The 20,716-nt window shown below is 48.7% G+C and overlaps 2 protein-coding genes across 2 annotated transcripts; one reads left to right on the top strand and one right to left on the bottom strand.

Moving 5' to 3' along the window:
• Positions 1-5,791: 5,791 nt before the first annotated feature.
• Positions 5,792-10,733, top strand: ANXA9 (annexin A9; the record flags this gene model as incomplete). The annotated part of the gene is given in 8 exon segments (XM_082660343.1): positions 5,792-5,812; positions 5,815-6,116; positions 6,382-6,472; positions 6,640-6,727; positions 10,012-10,071; positions 10,074-10,144; positions 10,150-10,185; positions 10,424-10,733. Coding segments are annotated over 8 exon segments (732 nt in total). The 3' UTR covers positions 10,487-10,733.
• A 659-nt stretch (positions 10,734-11,392) lies between these two features.
• Positions 11,393-20,484, bottom strand: MINDY1 (MINDY lysine 48 deubiquitinase 1). Its single transcript, XM_082668116.1, has 10 exons — positions 19,911-20,484; positions 16,893-17,746; positions 16,477-16,534; positions 16,016-16,080; positions 15,251-15,409; positions 14,812-14,914; positions 14,304-14,446; positions 13,046-13,237; positions 12,191-12,343; positions 11,393-11,914 (listed from the first exon to the last, which is right to left on the bottom strand). The coding sequence occupies exons 2-10, from the start codon at positions 17,343-17,345 to the stop codon at positions 11,834-11,836; spliced, it is 1,407 nt and encodes a 468-aa protein (XP_082524242.1). The 5' UTR covers positions 17,346-17,746; positions 19,911-20,484; the 3' UTR covers positions 11,393-11,833.
• Positions 20,485-20,716: the final 232 nt, after the last annotated feature.

The following is a 20,716-nucleotide window of genomic DNA, read 5'->3' as shown; positions in this document are numbered from 1 at the left end:
TGAAGGAGCCAAACCCCAACTTTTGTTGTGTAAAATGTATTTGAGTTTTAAATCTAGACCACGTTTATCCGTATTCAAGTTCATAGTTTAAAATGTTTTTCCCTTGGACTGGTAAAATTGATGTTTCAGGAAGAGGCAACATGTTTATCCTAGAAAACTGGCCTTGATTCCTAATGAGGACAGAGTGTGACTAAGATGTGTTTGAGGGTTTATTTAGAGAGAGAGCCCGCCTAGTAGAGGTAACTTAATTTTTTACCTTAATGAAATGGCGTTTTTATACTGTCACCGTTAGAACCTCTGACAGTAGCTTGTTTCATGGTTTATCTAGACAAGTTCAGGTGCTTTGACAGTTCTCTTAGGAAAGAATGTGACCTCCCACTAATCCAGTTTGAGAGCTTGGCCCTCACTTAAGACGCTATCTGGAGAGGTAGAGGCAGAGGCTGACTGACTTACAAACTTTTCCTTTGCTCTTTGCAGTGGGACCCCTGGCCCAGGCCTACATTGGGGAAATGAGACTTGGTCCACCCCCTGGCCCCTGGCCCCTCACCCCCTGAACCGGTACCCAGGGGACTCTCCAGCCTTTTTTTAGCCCCAGACTTGCCTGATTTTCCAGTTCCCAGCAACCCCTCCAGCCCTTAATTTCTTTGCCCCAGGCTGAACTTTATTAGCATATCATATCTTTCTACCCCTTTGTTTCTCCCCCTTCCTCTGCCTTCCAAGTCCTAAGTCCCCTCTGTCTGTCTTGAGTGCCCTCCCCAGATTCCCTTTTCCAGCAGGGTTCCAGTGTCTCCTCTTTGGGCCCCAGCTAAACTTTGGGTACCCCTCTTCTCCCTCCCCATCTCTGTCCTACTTGGCTCCCCTCCTTTAGTTTCTGAACCCTTTTCTCGGGCAGTTTTCCTAGACTTTCCCAAGTCCTCACCAGACTTTTTAAATGATTCCTCAGAGAACTGAAGACCAGTTAACTTTCTTTTAAGATAGCAGTGGGAGGGGAAGTTTGGGGCAGAAGCTGAATAGACAAGGCCTGAAAAATAAAGATAAGAGGGTGTACCCCTCCCCCAGGAGACAAAGGGGAAGGTGGATGGAGAAAGGGAAACTGGGCCTCAGGCAGCATTAGAATGATGCTACCAGTTTAGAAACACACACACACTCTCTCTCTCTCTCTGCCTGTTTTGGACCAAGAGATTTTGATCACTGTGACCCATCCCCCACCACCCTGGGCTGGCATGGCCACGCCCACAGTGCCCCAAGCTGCCCGCCTTGTTGTGACTCACTTCCTCTGTATGGGCTGCTGAGGTGTCCGGAGGTGAGGCTGAGGACACAACTAGGCCTTTGGCCTGGGATTTAGGTATCTGGGACAGGCAAAGACATGGACCCCAGTTGTGGAAAGTGGATCTTGGTCTTCCCAGGTCAGGCTGGCTTGTGCAACACAGAAACCTATTTGGATAAAAGAGTAGAGCTTGGCTAGTACGTGAGCAGAGGGATTGAGGTGCCAGGAATTCTGGGGAGAAAAAGTTTTATAGCAAGAGGAAATATGGCCAGGAGGAGTTTCTATGTATTCTGAAACCATGCAATGCAAAGTATTTGCAGAAAAGCAATATGGACTTAGAGTTGAACAAGTTTTCATGAGTCAACAGCTAAGACTCTGTATGTTACTGCTTATCCTCCTGCATTCCACTAAGAGGGACCCCAAGTCAGCTATGCCCTTGTGAATGGAAAAATGTTGCCTGCCATATCAGTAAACAAAGGGTGTTGCAGCCAGCAAGACATCATATTACAGGGACTTCCCTGGTGGTCCAGTGGCTAAGACTCTGAGCTCCCAATGCAGGCGGCCTGGGTTCAATCCCTGGCCAGGGAACTGGATCCCACCTACCGCAACGAAGATCCCACATGCCTCAACTAAGACCCGACACAGCCAAATAAATAAATAAATATTTTTTAAAAAAGAAAAGGCATCACATTACAGCTCCCCTGACAGTGAATCCTGAGAGAACTCAGGACGGAAATGGGATGCCCACCATCAAGCTATCAGCCACCGCAGCCACACACACACCCCCAACAATGCACCCTGAGGAGACTCAGGATGGGAAAACACAGGATACTGGCCCCAGATAGCTGAGATACATATCAAAGGAATGATTTCAGTGAGCCTAGACTTTTGCATCTTTCCATGCATAGAAAAGCACTGAATTCGTTAACTTGACATGTCTTATTTTCTTTAATGAACAGTAATCTTTTGATATTCTTTCTTTTTTATAAATTTAATTATTTATTTATTTATTTGTCTGTGTTGGGTCTTCGTTGCGGTGCGCAGGCTTCTCATTGCGGTGGCTTCTCGTTGCAGAGCGCAGGCTCTAGGCACGTGGGCTTCAGTAGTTGTGGCACGTGGGCTCAGTAGCTGTGGCTCGCGGGCTCTAGAGTGCAGGCTCAGTAGTTGTGGCGCACGGGCTTAGTTGCTCCGCGGCATGTGGGATCTTCCCAGACCAGGACTTGAACCCATGTCCCCTGCATTGGCAGGCGGATTCTTAACCACTGTGCCACCAGGGAAGTCCTTCTTTTGATATCCTGACTGCCTGGTTCTTGTTATAAAACTCCTATATATCCTGCTCTTCCCTCACCTCTTCAGAGCAGTCCCTCAGAGCTGTCTGAGAGACTGCGTCCCAGGCTTAAGTCCTCAGTATTATCTGCCAAATAAAACGTAATTCTCAACTTTTACGTTGTGTGTTTTTTTTCAGTCGACACCCTCATCTGAGTGATGAGGAAAACACTGAGAGGTTAGGAGACCTGGATTCTGGTTCTAACACTACGGCCTCTGGAAGTCACTCAGCCTCCTTGAGTCAGTAACAAGAGGGTGGTAGACCAGGTCATCGCTAAGATCTCCTCCAACTCTGAAATTCTAAAATTTAGAGCATGGGGTTGGAGGGTGATTTAGTAAATCTGAAAACAACCTCAATCTGGCCCTGGAGTTGAACAAAACAAAACCCAGGGACAAAAGGAGTGAGATTCCACCAGCTTCAGGCGAGCATTTGTAAACACATCACACACACACTCCTAGGCAACCAGGACCACTCTTCTGCCTCCAAATTCAGGATTCAGCCTTACAGGTCAGCCAGCAGTACCTTGCAGAGGTTTGGACTGGGGAAACAGGAGCCCTCTCTCACCCTTCATTTCCCCCTAAGCCTGCTTGGAACGCGTGCCCAAAAAAGATTCTGAAGGGTACAGAAAACCAAAGGCACAGGGACCCTGGCTGTGGAGCCGCTGTACTAGGGTAACCCAGCCTAGAAGTCTCCTGCATGTGTCCTGAGGTCTGTCTCAGTAGGGTTGCTTGCGTAGATGTCTACCTGAGGCTCTTCCCCGACTCTGCCTGCCCACCAAGTTCACCTAGGAACCTGATGTCCTCGGGAGACTGTGGGCCAAGAGAGCCCCTGGATATCTGTGGCTGGAGCCCAACAAGTGGGCCAAGAGAGCCCCTGGATATCTGTGGCTGGAGCCAGAGCCTCAGAGACCTCAAGTGGCCGCCAGGGGTCTCGAGGCTCTCTCTCAGTGGGTTTCGATGGCCTCTTGTGGCCAGATTGGGGATTGGCAAGAAAGAAGTTACAGAAGAGAGCCAAGGTTGGAATTCTTAGGGAGATGCTAATAAGTTATCGTTATAAAATAACATAACAATATTAATTATTACATATTAGTTAACATTTTGACATGTGTACTTACCATTCTGTGCCCAGCTCTCTTCTAAAGTGCTTTACATGTATTAATTTATTTAATTCTCACAATAGCCTATAATATAAACACTGTTATTATCTCCATTTTGACAAGGAGGAAACTGAGCACAGAAAGGTTAAGGTGGTTGCCAAGGTCACACAGCTGACCAGAATTCTAAGTCTAAGGAATCTGGCTTCAGAACCTTTGCTTTTAATCACCATGCTGAAACTGCATCCCATTTTTCAGGTTGCCAGGTAAAATATAGGATGCTCAGTTAAATTACAATTTCAGACAAACAGCAAATAATTTATTAGTATAGTATATCCTACGAAATATATGGGTCATACTTAATACTAACAAATTATGTGCTGTATTTACTAAATCCGGCAACCCTAATTTACAAGGCACTTTTCTCTGCCAAGTGCCATCACACATATTACCTCATTTAATCCTCCCAGGAAGTCTATTCTCAGGTGCCCCAGGATGCCCCCTCCCCACCACCACCCCCACACACACAGTTTATCTTCTCCCAATATTCCCTTTTTTTTTTTTTTTTTCAGGTAAAGAAAACAGAGGGACTTTCCTGGCGATCCAATGGTTAAGACTCTGCAAACCCAATGCAGGGGGCACAGATTCGATCTCTGGTCAGGGAAGATCCCGCATGCCGCATGGCACGGCCAAAAAAGAGAAAAAGAAACAGAGACATGATGGAGACCTGAAGTGACTAGCTGAGGTTGCAGAACATAACAAGTGGAAGAGCTGGGACTGAACCCACATTCTCCAGCAAAAATTGGTGCGTGTTTTCCACTTTAACAGGAGAGAAAAGTGAGAAGCCATGATTGCCACCATGGAAGTCTCCCTTTATAACATCTCCTTAGGCCTGGTCTGCTCTGAGGAAGAGCTGCTGGTCCCTCCTCAGAAAGCCAGTGAGGACCTTCCCAGGGTGGGAGAGTGGCAGAGGATCTCTGGCTTCTGTGCCCAGCCCCCAGCAGACCTGTCTAGGGCAGCAGGAAGGAGACTGCTCTCAGACACTAGGGAGTTGGCTGTGAGATTCGAGTAATTGTCTGCTCAGGGGCCCCTGAGGCTCCCCAAAACTGTTACCTGCTGCTCTGTGCACAGACAGCCTCCAGCCCAGCTGCTGGGGTTGCATCACCTGCAGCTAAAACAGCCCTGGCGGCCAAAAGGCAACACAAGGAATCTAAGACACAGGGACCCAGAGAGCCTCTTTCATCTCCCTGTTGCCTTTTGGAAGCACGGTGCTTCTGCCCACAGGGAACACCCTGTGCGTTTTTCTCTCTTGACTCTGATCTGCTCCTATCCCCGGAATACCTGTGCCCTTCCTTCCCTAAAGATTTACACAGTCCCGTCCCCCCCGCCCCCACTCACTCTACTACTCTCTTCCAATCACTCCCACTCGCTACTGCTCTAATACCCCTCTGGGATGCAGGCTGGGGTGCCCTGCTGGTATGTGCCCCAACAGGTTTTTCCGTACCAGCTTCCAAATAAGCCTGGAGCCTTGTCTGACCTGCCCCCACCCCCACGCCCCCAGGGAGCTGGAGTCAGAGGCAGAGCCAGGTCAGAAGCTGGACTTAGAGACTGGGCTTCTGTGGTCCCACCTGGCCCCGCCGGGACGGCAGTGCACAAAGCCTCCTGTGTCGGGGCTGAGCTGCTGAGAGGCCAGCGGAGTTCTCTGCATGGGTTAAGGCCAGTTCCTGGGAGGAGAGATGCTGGGTAGGGAGGTGTTGGCATGTGGGACCCGGTACAGCCTGGTCCTTTCCCACATTTGGGAGGGGCCAGAGCCTGAGAGGATAGCTGGGCTGGTCTGCTGGAGAGGTCATCTGACTGGCTGTTCAGCTTGGGCTGCACACACACTCTCTCCTGTACCAGGCCACACAGGAGCTGGTGCCCATACACGGTACGCCACCAGGCTCTGAGGACACCCACTTCGCCCCCAGCGCCTCCGGGTAAGCACTGGACCTGGGCTCTCATGCTGCGGCTGGGGGTGGATGGAGGAACTTGTTGATCACCTGGGGGAGGGAGAAAGGAGTTTTCCTTTTCTAACATGAGTGCCTGCTTCCTTCTCCAGGCACCCATGTACCCACAAGAACACATACTCATGTCAGCTCAGAGATTGCACCTGCTGACCTAAAGATCCCAGCTGGAGACTCCGAGGGTGAAAGGCGCACAGTGGTGGAAGCTCTGTGGGCAGGGCGTGGGGCTTACTTGGAGGCTGGGGCTGAAGGTGGGGGAAAATGCGGTTATCTCCCGCCCCACATACTTAATCCTGCTGCCTCGCCTCGCCTCCCTTACACTGCCCCAGGAACACCCAGCCAGGCCATGGAAGGAAGGGAGGTGACCTCAGAAGGGGATCATCCACCTCAGACCAAGGGCTGGGGAGCCTTGGGACCAACCCTAGAGTCTGGGAGGGTTTGTTTGGTGCTAGTTCTAGCAGCATCCCTGATCAAATTTGCTTCCAGAAGGATGGTGAGTGGTGGGGAAGGTGGAGGCTCGCCTCTTACCCTCCACTTGGGCTCCCAAACCTGCCAAGCGGGTTGTTCTTTTTTTCTGCAACAAAGGAGAGGAATGGGTAAAGGGAGTCCAAGCTCCCGGACCTGGGGTCAAAAAGCGGCCCAGAAAGGCTGGGACGTTCCCCTGAATTGGCTCCTGTGTCCCTCCCCCCAGGGCATCCAGTCGCACCATGTCTGTGACCAGCAGGAAGATGGGACTATCCCTGGCTCAGGAGATCCTCAGCCACCTGGGCCTTGCCAACAAGGTAGGCGCTGCTGGGATTGTAGGAATCTTTTTTTTTTGTTACATCAACACAGGGGCTGGGGGGTGGGACGGGGAATAGGAAAGGGAGAGCTGGCCCTGAGGCCATGCCCAGGGCCTGGCTGGGGCACTGGGGAATGGGCAGACTTTGGTACCCCCGTGCTCTTACAGACCGCAGCTTGGGGCATCTTCAGAACCTTCTTGAGCTTCAGTATAGACAAGGATGCACAGAGGCTGCCAAGGGCCATTGCAGGCCAAGGTGAGCCCCTTCCCTCTGCACTTGGGCATATTACCTTTTAGAAACCAGTCTGTAGACCGAGAAGGAGCCCGGAAGGAGGAACTGACGATACTCCATAGAGTATCTCCTGGGCAAGAGAGAGGAGGTTTCACGCTCCTGCTAATGTAACAATCTCATATTATTTTGTAAACATAGAGCAGCTCTCTTTTCCTAGGTTTACAAACTGTCTTGTGAAGAGTAGAGGAGTGAGCTGTGGTTAGAGATAGGTTAGTTGAACCACCAGGGCACCAAAGCTAAAATTTTTGGCCCAATTAATGTCTAGGTGGCCAAATACAGATATGGATTCAGTTGCCAGAATGAGGATGGTGATAACACTAGAAAAAATAGCAAAAGAGCCACCATTTCTTAGGGGCTCCTTGTGTGCCAGGGCCTATGCCAAGCACATTACACATTTCAGTGAATCCTCACATCCACACTCACATCCTTGTTTTATAGATGAAAAAACTGAAGTACAGAGAGGTTAAATACCTTGCCCAAGGTCACACAGCTATTAAGTCACCTAGTCTCCTACAATACACATAATGATCCTATAGGATATGTAACTGCCATGTATCAACTCCTGGTCTATATCATAGGTGTTGGTCTATTGTTCCGTATTATCCAAACTTAAATTGGCGATCTTGGTTTGAGGAATTTCATAAACAGAATCCGGTCATTGTGCTCGTTGAGCTAGGTCTCCTAGTACAACTGTCCCCCAAAACTTATAAATAAAAAAGCTCACCAAAAATTTGAAGATGGAATAGCTTTTTGTATACTGGTTGAGAAATCATCATGCCTACTAACAGCTATTCGACAATACATAGAAGCATTTATTTTATCATCCAGAGATTTCCATTTTGACAGTAGATTACTGTACCCATCCAATAAAGCCTGTACTTTTATAATGAGTGAACACTAAGATTCATTGGAAGAGTTGTGGTTATCTAAATTCCTGTCATAAAAACAAACTTATACCACAGCAATAGATGATTGTAAAGTATTTGGGTTACAGGACTCTGTAATCCAAATACTTTACAATCATTTATTGCTGGTAGACTCTTGGATGTAAATGCCAGATTTATCTTAGAAGTACGAGTCAAAAAATAATACAGGCCTATTTTTCTGAAAAAAAAGGGAAAAATCAAGACACTTCCAAACTATTCTTTTATGAGAGAAATGTGAAAACATAACTGTGATGAATATTTATTCAGAAAAATGACCTTTAAATGACAGCTGATTCAGGACAAATTCAGACCAATCTGAACCATAAAATGAAGGTTCATTATAAAGATCCTAGGGCAGTATGAGATGCCAAATATATTCTCAAGTAACAAGACAAGAATTATGTTTGATATAGGTTTGGTATAGAGGGTACTTGTACACCACTGGGAATATTCAGTTAATGAGTGACTCCTACCCCAATTCTATAACTATGGAGTAACAAGAGTTGGAAGAAGGGAAGAATGGATACTGGGAAGCATTTGGCAGTCTTCATCACAACATAAAACCAAGGATACATGGAATTCAAAAGAGTAGCCATCAGGGAATTCCCTGGCGGTCCAGTGGTTAGGGCTCCTTGCTCTCACTGCTGAGGGCCTGGGTTCCATACCTGGTCGGGGAACTAAAATCCCACAAGCCACAGCCAAAAGCTAAATAAATAAATTTAATTTAATTTAAAGTGCAAAAAAAACAAAACAAAACAAAGAGTAGCCATCAGGCCCACTGACAATTAGGTAATGAATGAGTCCAAATAAAATATAGCATCCTGGGGACTTCCCTGGTGGCACAGTGGTTAAGACTCCATGCTCCCAATGCAGGGGGCCTGGGTTCAATCCCTGGCCGGGGAACTAGATCCCACATGCGTGCCGCAACTAAGACCCCGTGCAACCAAATAAATAAATAAATATTTAAAAAAAAATATATATAGCATCCTGTATTCACTTCATCATTTTTTTTGTTTGTTTCTTTGTGGGAGTTTATGATCTGTGGGGTTGCCCTAAGTGTAGGTTTCAGGCAGTTCTGGGAAGGGTCTTATGAGTCAAGTGACTGAGATAACTCTGAAAAAGAGGATAATAGGAAATGATGACAACACCAGTGCACAGCTCATGACACAAACAGGTTTTTTGCAACCAAAAAAAAATTTTTTTTAACATTTCTTTCCTTTTTTTTTTTTTTTTAATATTTATTTATTTATTTGGCTGCACTGGGTCTTAGCTGCAGCATGCAGGATATAGTTCCCTGACCAGGGATCGAACCTGGGCCCCCTGCATTGGGATTGTAGAGTCTTAACCACTGGACCACCAGGGAAGTCCCCAAAATATTTTATTATAATCAGTTATAGCTCATGATTTGAATATGTACTATATCTCTATTATTTCTAAACTGAACCCTCCATTACCATCTTTAACCAAAAGGCAAGAGGCCTGGTGCAGGTATGAGAGAAGGACAGTGATGCTGAACCCCAGGGGTCCAACCAGGAGAAACTGATGTATAAAGATGAGGATAACAAGACGACCCTGGTAGGTCAGGATCAGAACGGGAAGTCACATGACCCTGCTCCCTATCAGAGCCCCATCAACTCAGTTTAGGGACAGGGTGGGTGTATCCTCCTTGGACTTTCTCGAACTTGTAAGTTAAAAACAGTCTTTCTGGATTTCATGCTGTAAATCTTTTTTTTTTTTTTTAAGATTTCTTTTTTAAGATTTTTTTTTTTTTGGCTGCGTTGAGTGTTGCTGCACGCAGTCTTTCTCTGGTTGTGGAGAGCGGGCGCTACTCTTCATTGTGGAGCGCGGGCTTCTCATTGTGGTGGCTTCTCTTGTTGCAGAGCACGGGCTCTAGTCGTGCGGGCTTCAGTAGTTGTGACATGTGGGCTCAGTAGTTGTGGCGCATGGGCTTAGTTGCTCCGCGGCACGTGGGATCTTCCCGGACCAGGGCTCGAACCCGTGTCCCCTGCACTGGCAGGCAGATTCTTAACCACTGCGCCACTAGGGAAGTCCCTCATGCTGTAAGTCTTTATAGGTGGCAAGTCTCCTCTATCTTTTCTTGAGTACCTGCCCTTGGAGCGAGGTACTCAAGAGCGAGGCTCTAAGCTAGTGGCAGGGCCAGGAAAGACGTGGATGGAACAAGTAATTGTCCAGTAATATTCCCCACAGCAATCGATCTTTCCTGCCACATCATTACCCTTACATAATGCATATTTCTCTTTTCCTTGACTCTCTCTTCACCAACACTCCCTAGAATAATTCACCATGTGGCCCAATCCCTAGTCTGTGAGAATGTCACTACCACCACATCCACATTCTCTTTCTTCCTCTACCAGGAAACTGAGACAATTACCAAGTTCTGATGCGTATCCTTATTTCTCGAAGTGAGACTGATCTTCTAAGTATCCGAGCTGAGTTCAAAAGAAATTTGGGAAGTCCCTCTACTCTTCCCTCCAGGTGAGACTTCGCTGGTTCTTAACCTGGAGCCCCGGAGCTTCACCCCTAACCTCCACACTGCACACAGTGGAGCATAGTCATCTATGTCATCATGTCCTGGAGAACTCATGGGTCTTTGGTGAATTTAGTGCAGGACTCCGGGCACCACACAATCTCTGGGCCAGCGCGAGGGAGAGGACAGAGTGCCTAAGCCATGGTGGTGGTGGGTCTTTCTAATACTTGACTTTCTTGTCTGCAGAATGCAGTGAAAGGGAACTGCCGGTCAGCCCTACTAGCCCTGTGCAGGGCTGAAGACCTCTGAGACCTCATCCCCATATGACCTTCAAGAATCTGAGATTCCCATGTATGGGTGAGCCTGCAGGAGACCAGCTGGGCCTCCAAATAAAATAACCCCTCACTTGAGCACCACGTTCCAGCTTCTTGTGGAGTCTGGAACTCCAAGTTCCTCTTAAATCCCTTAATTTCCCTCATTTCAAAGTGATATCTGCACCTGGGTCCCCTAGCTCTGTCTTGGGTATGCGATAATGGGATCTCTTTGATAGTTTCTGCTCTACTCATTCTTTCCGTATTCTGGCCAGCACATCTCACTGATATTTGAATTCTTTTGGCAAACTTCACTGTCATTTGTGTTCCCTGATTGAAGTTTGGGTGGAGCAGGACATGGGCTGGGAGGAGGCCTTGAAGCTGGAGGTGCCTTTCATGTTGGATATTCAACAGGAGTCCTGTTTGAGGCTCTAGACTGCAGTTGTCAACAACCCCCCCTCCCCTCGGTGTCTCCCCTCCCCCCCGTTAATCTCTCTTCACCAGGAAATTTCAGGAAAAATAATTGAGAACCAGGAACCACAATGAGGTCAGAAATGGTTAGAGGTAGCAAAGGACCATCTGTATGACCTGAGAAGCAAGCAGAGGATCAAGCTAACCCTCCCCTGCACGGGAAGATTGGGTTATCAGGGTGCACAATCCCCAAATTCATCTGTCCAAAGCAGGAACTTGGAAACCCACCTCACAAATTATAGTACTACTTCCAAAAGAAGACCTATCGAAAACAGATAAAAAACGAAAAAGCAGGCTTTGGCTCCCCCTGCTGCTTGTATTAGAAATGACAGGCCACCCCCTCACACCTTTTTACCTCCCCCTCCCCCTTTTTGCATTCTTCAATTGAGTCAAATACTTAACCCCATAGCTGCAGGGTAAGGCAAACAAGAGACCTCAGGAAAGAAGTTTTATTTCCAAACCCCTAGGAAGGCTTTACAAATAATGGAGATAGAAACCCAAATTAAACCCTGAAACAAATGGATGGATACGGGTGGGCCTGCAGGAGCAGAAAGTAGGGGAGATGGGTTCTAGACAGGGACCTCACCCTGGAGCCTGAGTCTGTATATTAATGTGACTATTCTGGGGAAAGGGAGTTGGGAATCAGAAATCCTCACCCGACCAACCCCAATGTTGCCCAGGATGGCTGGGAGGAAGAGGAGGCAGCACGTGAGGGCAAAGACGTCACCAAGTCTGACCTTGGCATTTACTGCCTGCTCTGATCCCCAACATTCCATAAATAAGTTACCCTGCATATCTCAAGTTGAGCCAGGGAGCAAGCAAAATAGCCCCAGCCTCTGCAAGCGGAGGCAAGGCAGGCTGGCACTGAGCGGGGCTACAGGAGGACACAGTCGGACTCTTGCTTCGGCCTCTGCCGACGCTCGGCAGCTGGGCGTCCAAATGCAGCTCCTCTCCCCTGTATCAGATTTAACAATTGGTCACCCATCAACTGTGGAAGAGTCCAGGACAGAGACTCTAGATGGAAGCAGGGTCAGGATTGGGAGAGGCAGTGGGGAGAGAAAGACAGGAAGGGACCCAGAGGAGAGGGACAGACAGGAGAAAGGCCCCGAGGGAAACCTTGAAGGGACATGGCAGGAATAACAAGTGTCTGGACCAGGGGAAGTAGGAGTGGCACACTGAGGATGTGGGAACGCTGGAAGGGCAGCGCTAAGGGCAGGGGGAGCAGACCCACCTGCGGTAACAGGGCACGTGCTGCCACGGGCTGGGCGGCTTGGTGCTGTTGGTACTCCTCTTGCTGAAGTTGCTGGGCCAGCTCCAGGTCGCTAAGACCCAATGTGCCTTGTGAGGACGGCTGCTGCTGCAGGGACAAGGCGATCAGGTAGTCCTGGAGAGAGGGGAAAGAACGGGGATGGTGAGGGAGGCTGGGGCGGGGGGATGTCCAGGCTGTGTTTGGGTTTCCAAACCAGCCTTTCCTGGGAGCTCCCTGGCGGTCCAGTGGTTAGGACTCTGAGCTTCCACTGGCAGGGGGCACGGGTTCAATCCCTGGTCGGGGAACTAAGATCCCACAAGCTGTGTGGCCAAAAAAATAAATAAATAAATAACGACAACAAAAAAAGCAGCCTTTCCTCGTCCTTCCAATTCTCCAGCTCCTTCTCCAGAGCAACACATATAGCCAAGTTTTTTGTTTGTTTGTTTTTTTGCGGTACGCGGGCCTCTCACTGTTGTGGCCTCTCCCGTTGCGGAGCACAGGCTCCGGACACGCAGGCTCAGTGGCCATGGCTCACGGGCCCAGCCGCTCCGTGGCATGTGGGATCTTCCCGGACCGGGGCACGAACCCGTGTCCCCTGCATCGGCAGGCGGACTCTCAACCACTGCGCCACCAGGGAAGCCCCAGCCAAGTATTTTACCTCTGGTGCCAGAGAATACACACCAAGTGCTGAGATGGTCCGAAAGGTAACAGAGGAGAGGGGCATGGCTGTCGTATGTCACAGTCTCTAGATAATAAGATGCAGGCAGCTCGCACCTATGGCAAGAAGCTCTCTGAGGCGGACATGCTCTCTGAACCCGCCCCAGGGACCCCACACACCTGGTCCACCTGCCGCTGCTTTTCTGGGGAGCCACTCCCACCTTCTGCTCCAGGTCCCTTGCCTAGGGAGTGACTTAGGTGAAAGTCAGAGTCACAGAAACAGCTGTCTCCGTCCACGTTGTGCAGGCTCTCCCACACCACTTGCTCCTCCTGTAGAAAGCCCTGGTCGGTGACCAGTAGGTACAAGTGACCCTGCAAAGAGGAGGACAAAGTGCATTGGTGGGACAGGTGACAGAGGCCCCTATCTGAGATGCACAGAGACCATTGGAATCAATCGGTGTGCTAGCTGGAACGTGTCAGTGTGAGCATGTGGATCTTTTATAAATATGCGCAGCTGTGGGGAGAAGGAAGGGCTGTCTGAGTCGTGGTCAGCTGGGTGTGAGTATGGTGGTCACTGTGGTCAAACATGGAGTCCTCGGGCTAAAGTCCCGCATACAGCCCTGCTTCCTACCCTACTTCCCATGGTTCTCTGGGCTCACCTGATGGTTATAAGGATAAATCCTTTGAGAACCAATGACCTTTCCCTCTTCTACTCAATTCCTAGAGAGCTCAGACAATTTTTAGCTTTGGAAAACTATAGTATTGTTCAAAAATTCCACTGCCCCTTCCTGGGAGAGGATTTACACTTTCTTGTCCCACTGATGGCAGGCTTACTCCTTATGGCTTGCTCTGGCCAGTGAGATGTTAGCAGAACTGACATTGTCATTTCCAGGCAGAAGCACTAAAAGCACGTGTGCGGTGTGTTCCCCACCCCCGCACTTTCCCCTCCTATGTTCCAGACAAAGGCTGTTTTGTCAGCCTGGGCCCCAAAGTGAAGATGATGTGGGACAGAGCTGCAGCCAATCTGCAGTGGACGTGCAACATGCGTGAGAAATAAACCTTTGGGGACTTCCCTGGTGGTCCAGTGGGTAAGACTCCGTGCTCCCAATGCAGGGGCTCGGGTTTGATCCCTGGTCGGGGAACTAGATCCCGAATGCATGCCTCAACTAAGAGTCCGCATACCGCAAGTAAGAAGTCTGCATGCCGCAACGAAGATCCCGTGTGCCGCAACTAAGATCGGCACAGCCAAAATAAATAAATAGATAAATATTTTTTTGAAAAAAGAAATAAACCTTTGTTGTGGTAAACCACTGGGGTTCAGGGGTCATTTGTTATCACAGCTTAATCTACCTTTATCCTGACTGAAACACTGACCCAGAAGAAAAAGGCATGAGGGAATGACAGCACTCCAAACCCCCACCTCCTAAACCCTCATCACCTTGTGCTTAGTCATAGTGCTAAAGTGGTTGTTCCGGAAAAAGACGCTAAGTTCGCCCTCCTTGGCAGCTGTTGTTAGCTCACACAGACCATGGTAGGTCAGCTGTGCAGCGGTGGTCTCCAGGAACTGCTCTGCAATCAGGCCTGGCAGCAGGGCACAAGAAAGGGGGGGGGGGCGGGTGGCTTAAATGCAAAGTCCACGGTAGGATCATCCAGAGAGCGCCTGTCAAAGCCCTAGGGGTCAGTCCCACCTTGTGAAATCGCTTCCTTGAAGCCTGGCTGTATTCATTCATTCAACAGATTCTAACTGAGAGCTACTTTTTGCCAGGCGTCGCACTAGGTACCGGGGGACACGTCAGTGAACTAGATAGACAATTCCCCAAACTCCCTCTCATGGAGCTCACATTCTAGTGGGATATGGTGGTGGGGAGACAGACAATAAACACTAAACCTAAGTAGCCATCACTCCCTCCACATAAGATCCACAGAAGAGAAGGGAGGGAGGTCACCTTCTGTCACGAGGTTGGTGTCACTGGAGTGCTTGCAGGTGATGATCTTCTCTACCAGTTGGTTATAACTCAGTTTCCCAACTGCACTCACAGCCTCAGGACTCTGCATGAGCAGCGGGGTGGGGTGGTACCAAAAAAATGGAGATCTTTTACAGGAAGGAAGTGAAGCAAGCCCACAAAGACTGCAAACCCTACGACCAAAGCTTCCTGAAACTTTTGATGTCTGAAGAATTGACCTATTTCCATATTGTTTGCTTGTATTTGAATGTTACCCCCCAGAAAGGTGAAAATTAAAGGAATCCTGCACTGGATCCAGCCTCTAAACCCTAATCCCCTCCCAAGCCAACCTACTCCCTACCTCCCTAAACCCCTCCACACAAAATTTTGCTTCTCTCTCAGCTTGAGCTGACTGAGTCTCACTTGCGCCCCCTACCCTCACCTGTGGATCAACAAGCCAGCCATGGTACAGAGGTATGCCTAGTAGGTCAAAGATGCTGCACTCAGGTGTATACTCAAAATCAGAGACACCTGTGAATCGCACATTGACATCCAGACCTGTGGCCAGTTTAGGCAGCACTGTCATTGCATCGTCCACATTCTGGGGTAGAAAAGAAAATAATGGATAGATCAAATCAACACATGTATATTTTAAACTTACACAGTGCTATAGGTAAACAAGGATATACTGTATAGCACATGGAATTATACCTAGTATCTTAAAATAACCTATTATGGAATATAATGTGCAAAATACTGAATCATTACTCTGTACACCTGAAACTAACACAATATTATAAATCAACTATACTTCAATTTAAAAAATAAAATAAAATGGAAAAAAAGAACCTGACACAGTGTTATATGTCAATTAAATCTCAATAAAACTGGGGAAAAAAAAGAAAATGATGGCTATTCTAGCCTCCCCTCCCCCCCCCCACTCCCACCTCCAGGAAAAAAAAAATTAATCTTGTTGCTTTTCTTCCCTGGTGTTCTCTTACAATGGAAATTCCTCCCTTGTCTCAACCCTTCTTTATCTTATGTAAATGAACATATTTTCTAGGACAGAGATACACCCTCCCCCTCCTGCAGAAAGAAATTATGGTTCAAGGAACCCTCCTGAGAAGCATCAGAAAAGCCTCTCTTAATAGCCTGGGTGTCTCCTTATAAGCCTGCAAACCCCATGTCCACAGACCTTTCGCCTCACCTGCTGAAAATTAAGCTGAAGTCCTTCTGACTTCTCCTGGGGCTTGATGGATAGAAGGCAGTCTCCTACAAGACAGGATTCCTTATCAGCTTACCCCGCCAACAGTCCCAAAAGTTGCTTCCTCTTCTCCAGGAGAATGGAGGTAATGTCACAGAACCACAGATTTTCACAGTTGCAAAGGGCTTTAGTTTCTCAGAGGAAGAAATGGGCCCACAAAGGTGAAGGGTACACGCAAGGTTCCATGTGAAAGCTAAGGGAAGAATTGGGGTGACGACCCAGGACTCCTGACACCTTCACTTTTCCTTTTCATTCCCCAGCCTTGCAGAGAAGCCCCACAGATTTTTACCTTCCCTGCCACATAAGATCCCCGCATGGGGAGTCCCTCAACACCCTGGATTTCTGGCTGAGTAGATAGCACTGGAAGCTTTTGGGTAATTCCCCTTCAAGGCCCAGTCACTCACCAAGATGGGCCATGAGCTCATCTGATGCGATCACTTCCTTCTGAGGTGGCAGCTTCACCTGGAGGCAAGGAATGACAAAGTGTTAGCCAGGTGTGTGCTTTCCTTCATGGAGCACTGAAGGAGGAACCCATAGAAAGGCAGGGGGAGGGCAGGGGTTGTCCAGCAGTCAGGTGTGGTGGAAAAGAAAGGCTTGCAACTGGAGCAAGGGAATGGATGTGGAAAACTGCAAGGCATTCCCATTTGCTAGACAGTAGAAGACAGAGGAGTAGGACAGATCATTGTTTTGTTTCGTTTTTAACAAATATCTTATCTCATGTGTTCAAGCTGGAGAAATAGGAAGAATAATCTGGAAAGTTTGGCTTGAGAAAATCAGAATGATCAAGGTTTTCTGAGCCCCCATCCAAGCTCTCTCTTACCTTCCACTGAAGGAAAAGGATGTTCATGATGGCGATGAGAGGGCAAGGGCCGTTAGTGCTCTGGGTGATGATGGGTGTCCGTTCTCCCTTCCAGGGGATCCACTTTACACAGTAGAAGTCTAGCTCAGGTTGTCGGGCCCTGGGGGACTGGGGAAGCTCTTGGGGCCAGGAGCAGGCCCCCGCTGTCTCTACCTCAGGCTGTGTCCCCTGGGCTGGCCCTTCTTGGCTTGAGCTAGCATCAGGTGGAGGGGACTCGAGGTTACCCTGGCCCTGGGCTGGCAGCAAAGCTTCATCTACTGGCTCCTGTTCTCCAGCTGCCCCATCAGCCTCTTCGGCATCCTTGTCCTGAGGGGGCTCACTGGGTTCTGACAGGACCTCGTGGTTTTCAGGGACGACCACTTCCGCAGTCCTGGCCTCACCACGGACTGGATGCTCAGGCTCATGGTGTTCCATGGTCAGGAGGGGTCAACTGAGGGGCACCAAAGGACTTTATTGTCCTCAGGGACTGGCTTAATCGAGGCTTGATATGCAAAAGAGAGAACGATCCAATAAGAGGGAAATCATTGGGCTGGAACGCAGATAGAGCCAGAAAAGTCTTGGAAAAGGAATGTAGTGCAGAAGGCTCGGTTAGCGTCTGTTGGCCACTCCTGGCTACAGGTAGTACAGCTTTGGGGTAAACAGAAGGGCCCCAGGCCGGGCTCTTTCACCTCTAACTTGCTGTGACCAGATAGGACCAACGAGGGTACAGGACTTTCAGGCTTGGGGGGGATGATTCCAGTGGGATTGAAGACATTGGGTGGCGTCAGCTTCCCTGAAACCAGGAAGGACAAGGAATGGAGACAAGACAGAAAGGGCTGGTAAAAGGAGAAAGAAGAAAAAGAGATGGAGAAAGAAATGTTAAAACTATACTAATGATTATTAATACAGTGATCTTTAGCTCACCCTGTAATAGGCATCATGTCAGTTAAACCCCACCATAGCCAGAATGAGAGTAATTCCTCTGCCCTACCCGAACCCTGTCCCTTGGCTGTTCAGGAAACATCCTGAGCACACATGGCTTATATCTTTAGGGCCATCTTCTCTCTGCCTCATCCCAAGGGCAAAAAGATGAACAGTCATATAGTGCTTGGGGTGAAGAATAAAGAGAGTCAATACCATGCCCCTAAAGGCGAAACACTGGTGAGAAAGAAGTCCTTCTCCTCAAAGGACTCCACCTTCACAACTCCAGATTTACACAATCGCAAACCACAACAAAAAGATCCTGGGAGGAGCTTCCTGTAGGCTGGAGAGGGGAAATGCAGGCCCTGGGGACTTGAATCAGAGATCAGTTCTGATAAGTAATTTCAGATTAGACATACAAAACACACACACACACACACACACACCACCCGACCCCATTCTTCCAGTAAGCTTCTCTTGACAGCTAGAGTTGGGATAGCGACGTCTCCTCAGTTCCTCTATGCTCCGAAAACTGCCGAAACCCAGAGATACTCTCTTGCCCACTACATGGAATATAAAAATACTGATTATTGATTTCTGTAAAACAAAAAATGCTCTGTCTCCACTCCTCTACCTGTGCATATGTTCTTTCCATCTATTCCCATCTAGGTCATTTTAGATGTCAACTCTGGACCTGTTTAACCCGCTCTCTACCAGCGCTAAGCATAGACATTTAATTAACACCATGGATCGTAGACAACAAAAAGCCACAAACCCTGCCCCCTGGAAAACATTTCCCTTCAACCTCCTTACTCCCCTCACCCCCTTGATCAGGGTGAGAAAGGGGGAGAAATTAAACTTGTCAGAAATCTTTTCTCTTGCTTCCGCCTAACCTGAGACTATGCTTCCTTTTGCAATCCGGCAGGAATTTAGGGCTAGGGTAAAGCCTGGGGGGTGAAGTTGAGGAACAGAAAAGTTACCGAAATAAGCCTAGTCACCCAGATTGATCATCCTCCTGATTCAAATATAATTTATGCGAGCTGCATCTCATTTACATGTTGTTGATTTCGAATCACAGCAGCAAAAATTGCCTGCAGGCCTTAAGCTTTTTTTTTCCCTCTCTCTCCTTTTTTCCTCCCTTCCCAAATGACACTTAGGATGAGCCTTAGAAGCAGAAACCAGAGCCTGGGACACTTTTTTAAAAGCTTGGAGAAAAACAGCGCTTATTTCTTAGCTTTTCTGTCCAATGCCAGAAATGATCAATAATTAAGCGGGGGTTGGGCCACTAGCTGGCCAGGCCAGTGGTATCCAGGAGCTGGATACCAGAGGGAGCTGGGTCTCAGAGAATCTGGGCAAAAAGCTAAGTGGGCTAAGTCTTTAAAAGGGGCCAGAAGTGTGATGGAGGAGTTCCACTCTACAGGGGGCATGCCTGGTGGGTTGGGCATAATGGAGTATTTCAGAGCGGGAGAGACTCTGAGACTCATAGGTTCTCAAACAAATCAGGATTTCATGCTTTTCCTCTTTTCTTAACTCAAGTCCTACACTTTCTCTCCAGCTGGAATTATCCTCTGGTGGCGGTAAGGGAGTCAAAAGAGCCCTGGACCCTCCCTATAGCCAGAGGCAGTAAATAGCCAAAAGTTGGAAGAAGCATATAAAAGTTGGAAGAAGCATATAAACCGGGTATGTAGCTTCAAGAAGACACCCGTGTCCCCTGCCCTGGCTCCCCAGGAACTTTACTCTCCCCTCAAGTACCTGACTGTCCCACTCTAATCTCCCTCTCAGTCTGACCCAAATCTTCATGCAACTAATGATTTAGATTTTCCCTCAGAATAAGGCAACCACAGTGCGCTGTCTACTTGCTAGCAAGGGAGAGGGGGAAGGTGTCATTAAAAGGAGGAAGTGTAGGGACCAAGCAGCATCTCTTTTACGTACTCCTTTTGCCTGAGCTCCTCTCGAAATCCAGACTTATAGAGACCCAAGGTGGAAGGACAGCCAGTGTCACCTCCCCAGAGCTGGAGAGGAAAAAGAGCAGTGGGGGTTAGGAGAAAAGGCGAAGGAAATGGTTAAAACAGTTTTTACCTTACAGAAGTGGGTGCTGTTCCAGGACCTAGAAGGGGGGTTCAACTCTGGCAATGCGATGGCGGAGGTGGGTACAGGGAGGGGCGCCGCCACAGTCCCAGCTGCCTTCCAGCTGTCAACGCCAGAGCTTATACAGGTTTACCCAGGTTTACGAGCGGCGGTCCTGGCTGGATTGTGGCTACTTCCGGACTCACGCCCACGACCGGGGGGCACTGGAGGAGCGTGCGGGCAGACAGGGGTGCAGCCCAGGTGCTCCCAGGTCGCTCAGAGCGTCTTCGGGATTTCTGAGTCGCCGAGTCTAGGGCGTGCGCTCCAGGCCCTGTCTACAAGCTGGTTTTCAAAGGAAGTTTGTGGTTTTTCTTTTTTCTTCTTTCTCTCTCTCTCTTTTTTCCCATCAGGACAAAGAAAAATCAGTCAAGGACAAGCTCCCCAAAGGAGGAGGAGCCTGCCCAGCACTGGAGGATTTCCATTAGGGCTTTCTGACCTGGTCAGCAGCTTGGTGATCAGCAGTGAGGGAGAGAAACAGGGAGAGAAAAACAACAGACCCTTTCTCTTCCCTCCGCCTGCCGCTGGAAGGGACGGAGCACTTGTGCCTCTCTGGTGAGAATAGGGAAGAGCAAGGGCCCTTGCTGAGTGGGGAGGAGCAGGGCTGGACAGCAGCAGCTTGTTGGATCTCTCCGGGCATGGCAGTCCTTTGCCCTGGATCCAAAGAAGCAGGGCCAAAGAGCGTGATATTTCCATATTTACTCATTTAAAGTGAAAAAATCCCGATCCTTTCCAAGTCCTTACTGAATCATTTTTTTAGT

Source organism: Grampus griseus, assembly GCF_964374135.1.
Source record: "Grampus griseus genome assembly, chromosome: 1".
Taxonomy (NCBI): Eukaryota; Metazoa; Chordata; class Mammalia; order Artiodactyla; family Delphinidae; genus Grampus; species Grampus griseus.
The sequence above is the reverse complement of the archived record's forward strand: the minus strand, read 5'-3'. Positions and strand labels throughout refer to the sequence as shown.

Excerpts from the sequence above, each read along its gene's own strand:
- MINDY1 (XM_082668116.1), bottom strand. The coding sequence starts at position 17,345 with ATGGAACACCATGAGCCTGAGCATCCAGTCCGTGGTGAGGCCAGGACT. Across the intron at positions 14,447-14,811 it reads CACCAACCTCGTGACAGAAG|GCCTGATTGCAGAGCAGTTC; the intron begins GTGACCTCCCTC and ends CCCTGCTGCCAG. Across the intron at positions 13,238-14,303 it reads GCACTATGACTAAGCACAAG|GGTCACTTGTACCTACTGGT; the intron begins GTGATGAGGGTT and ends TCCTCTTTGCAG.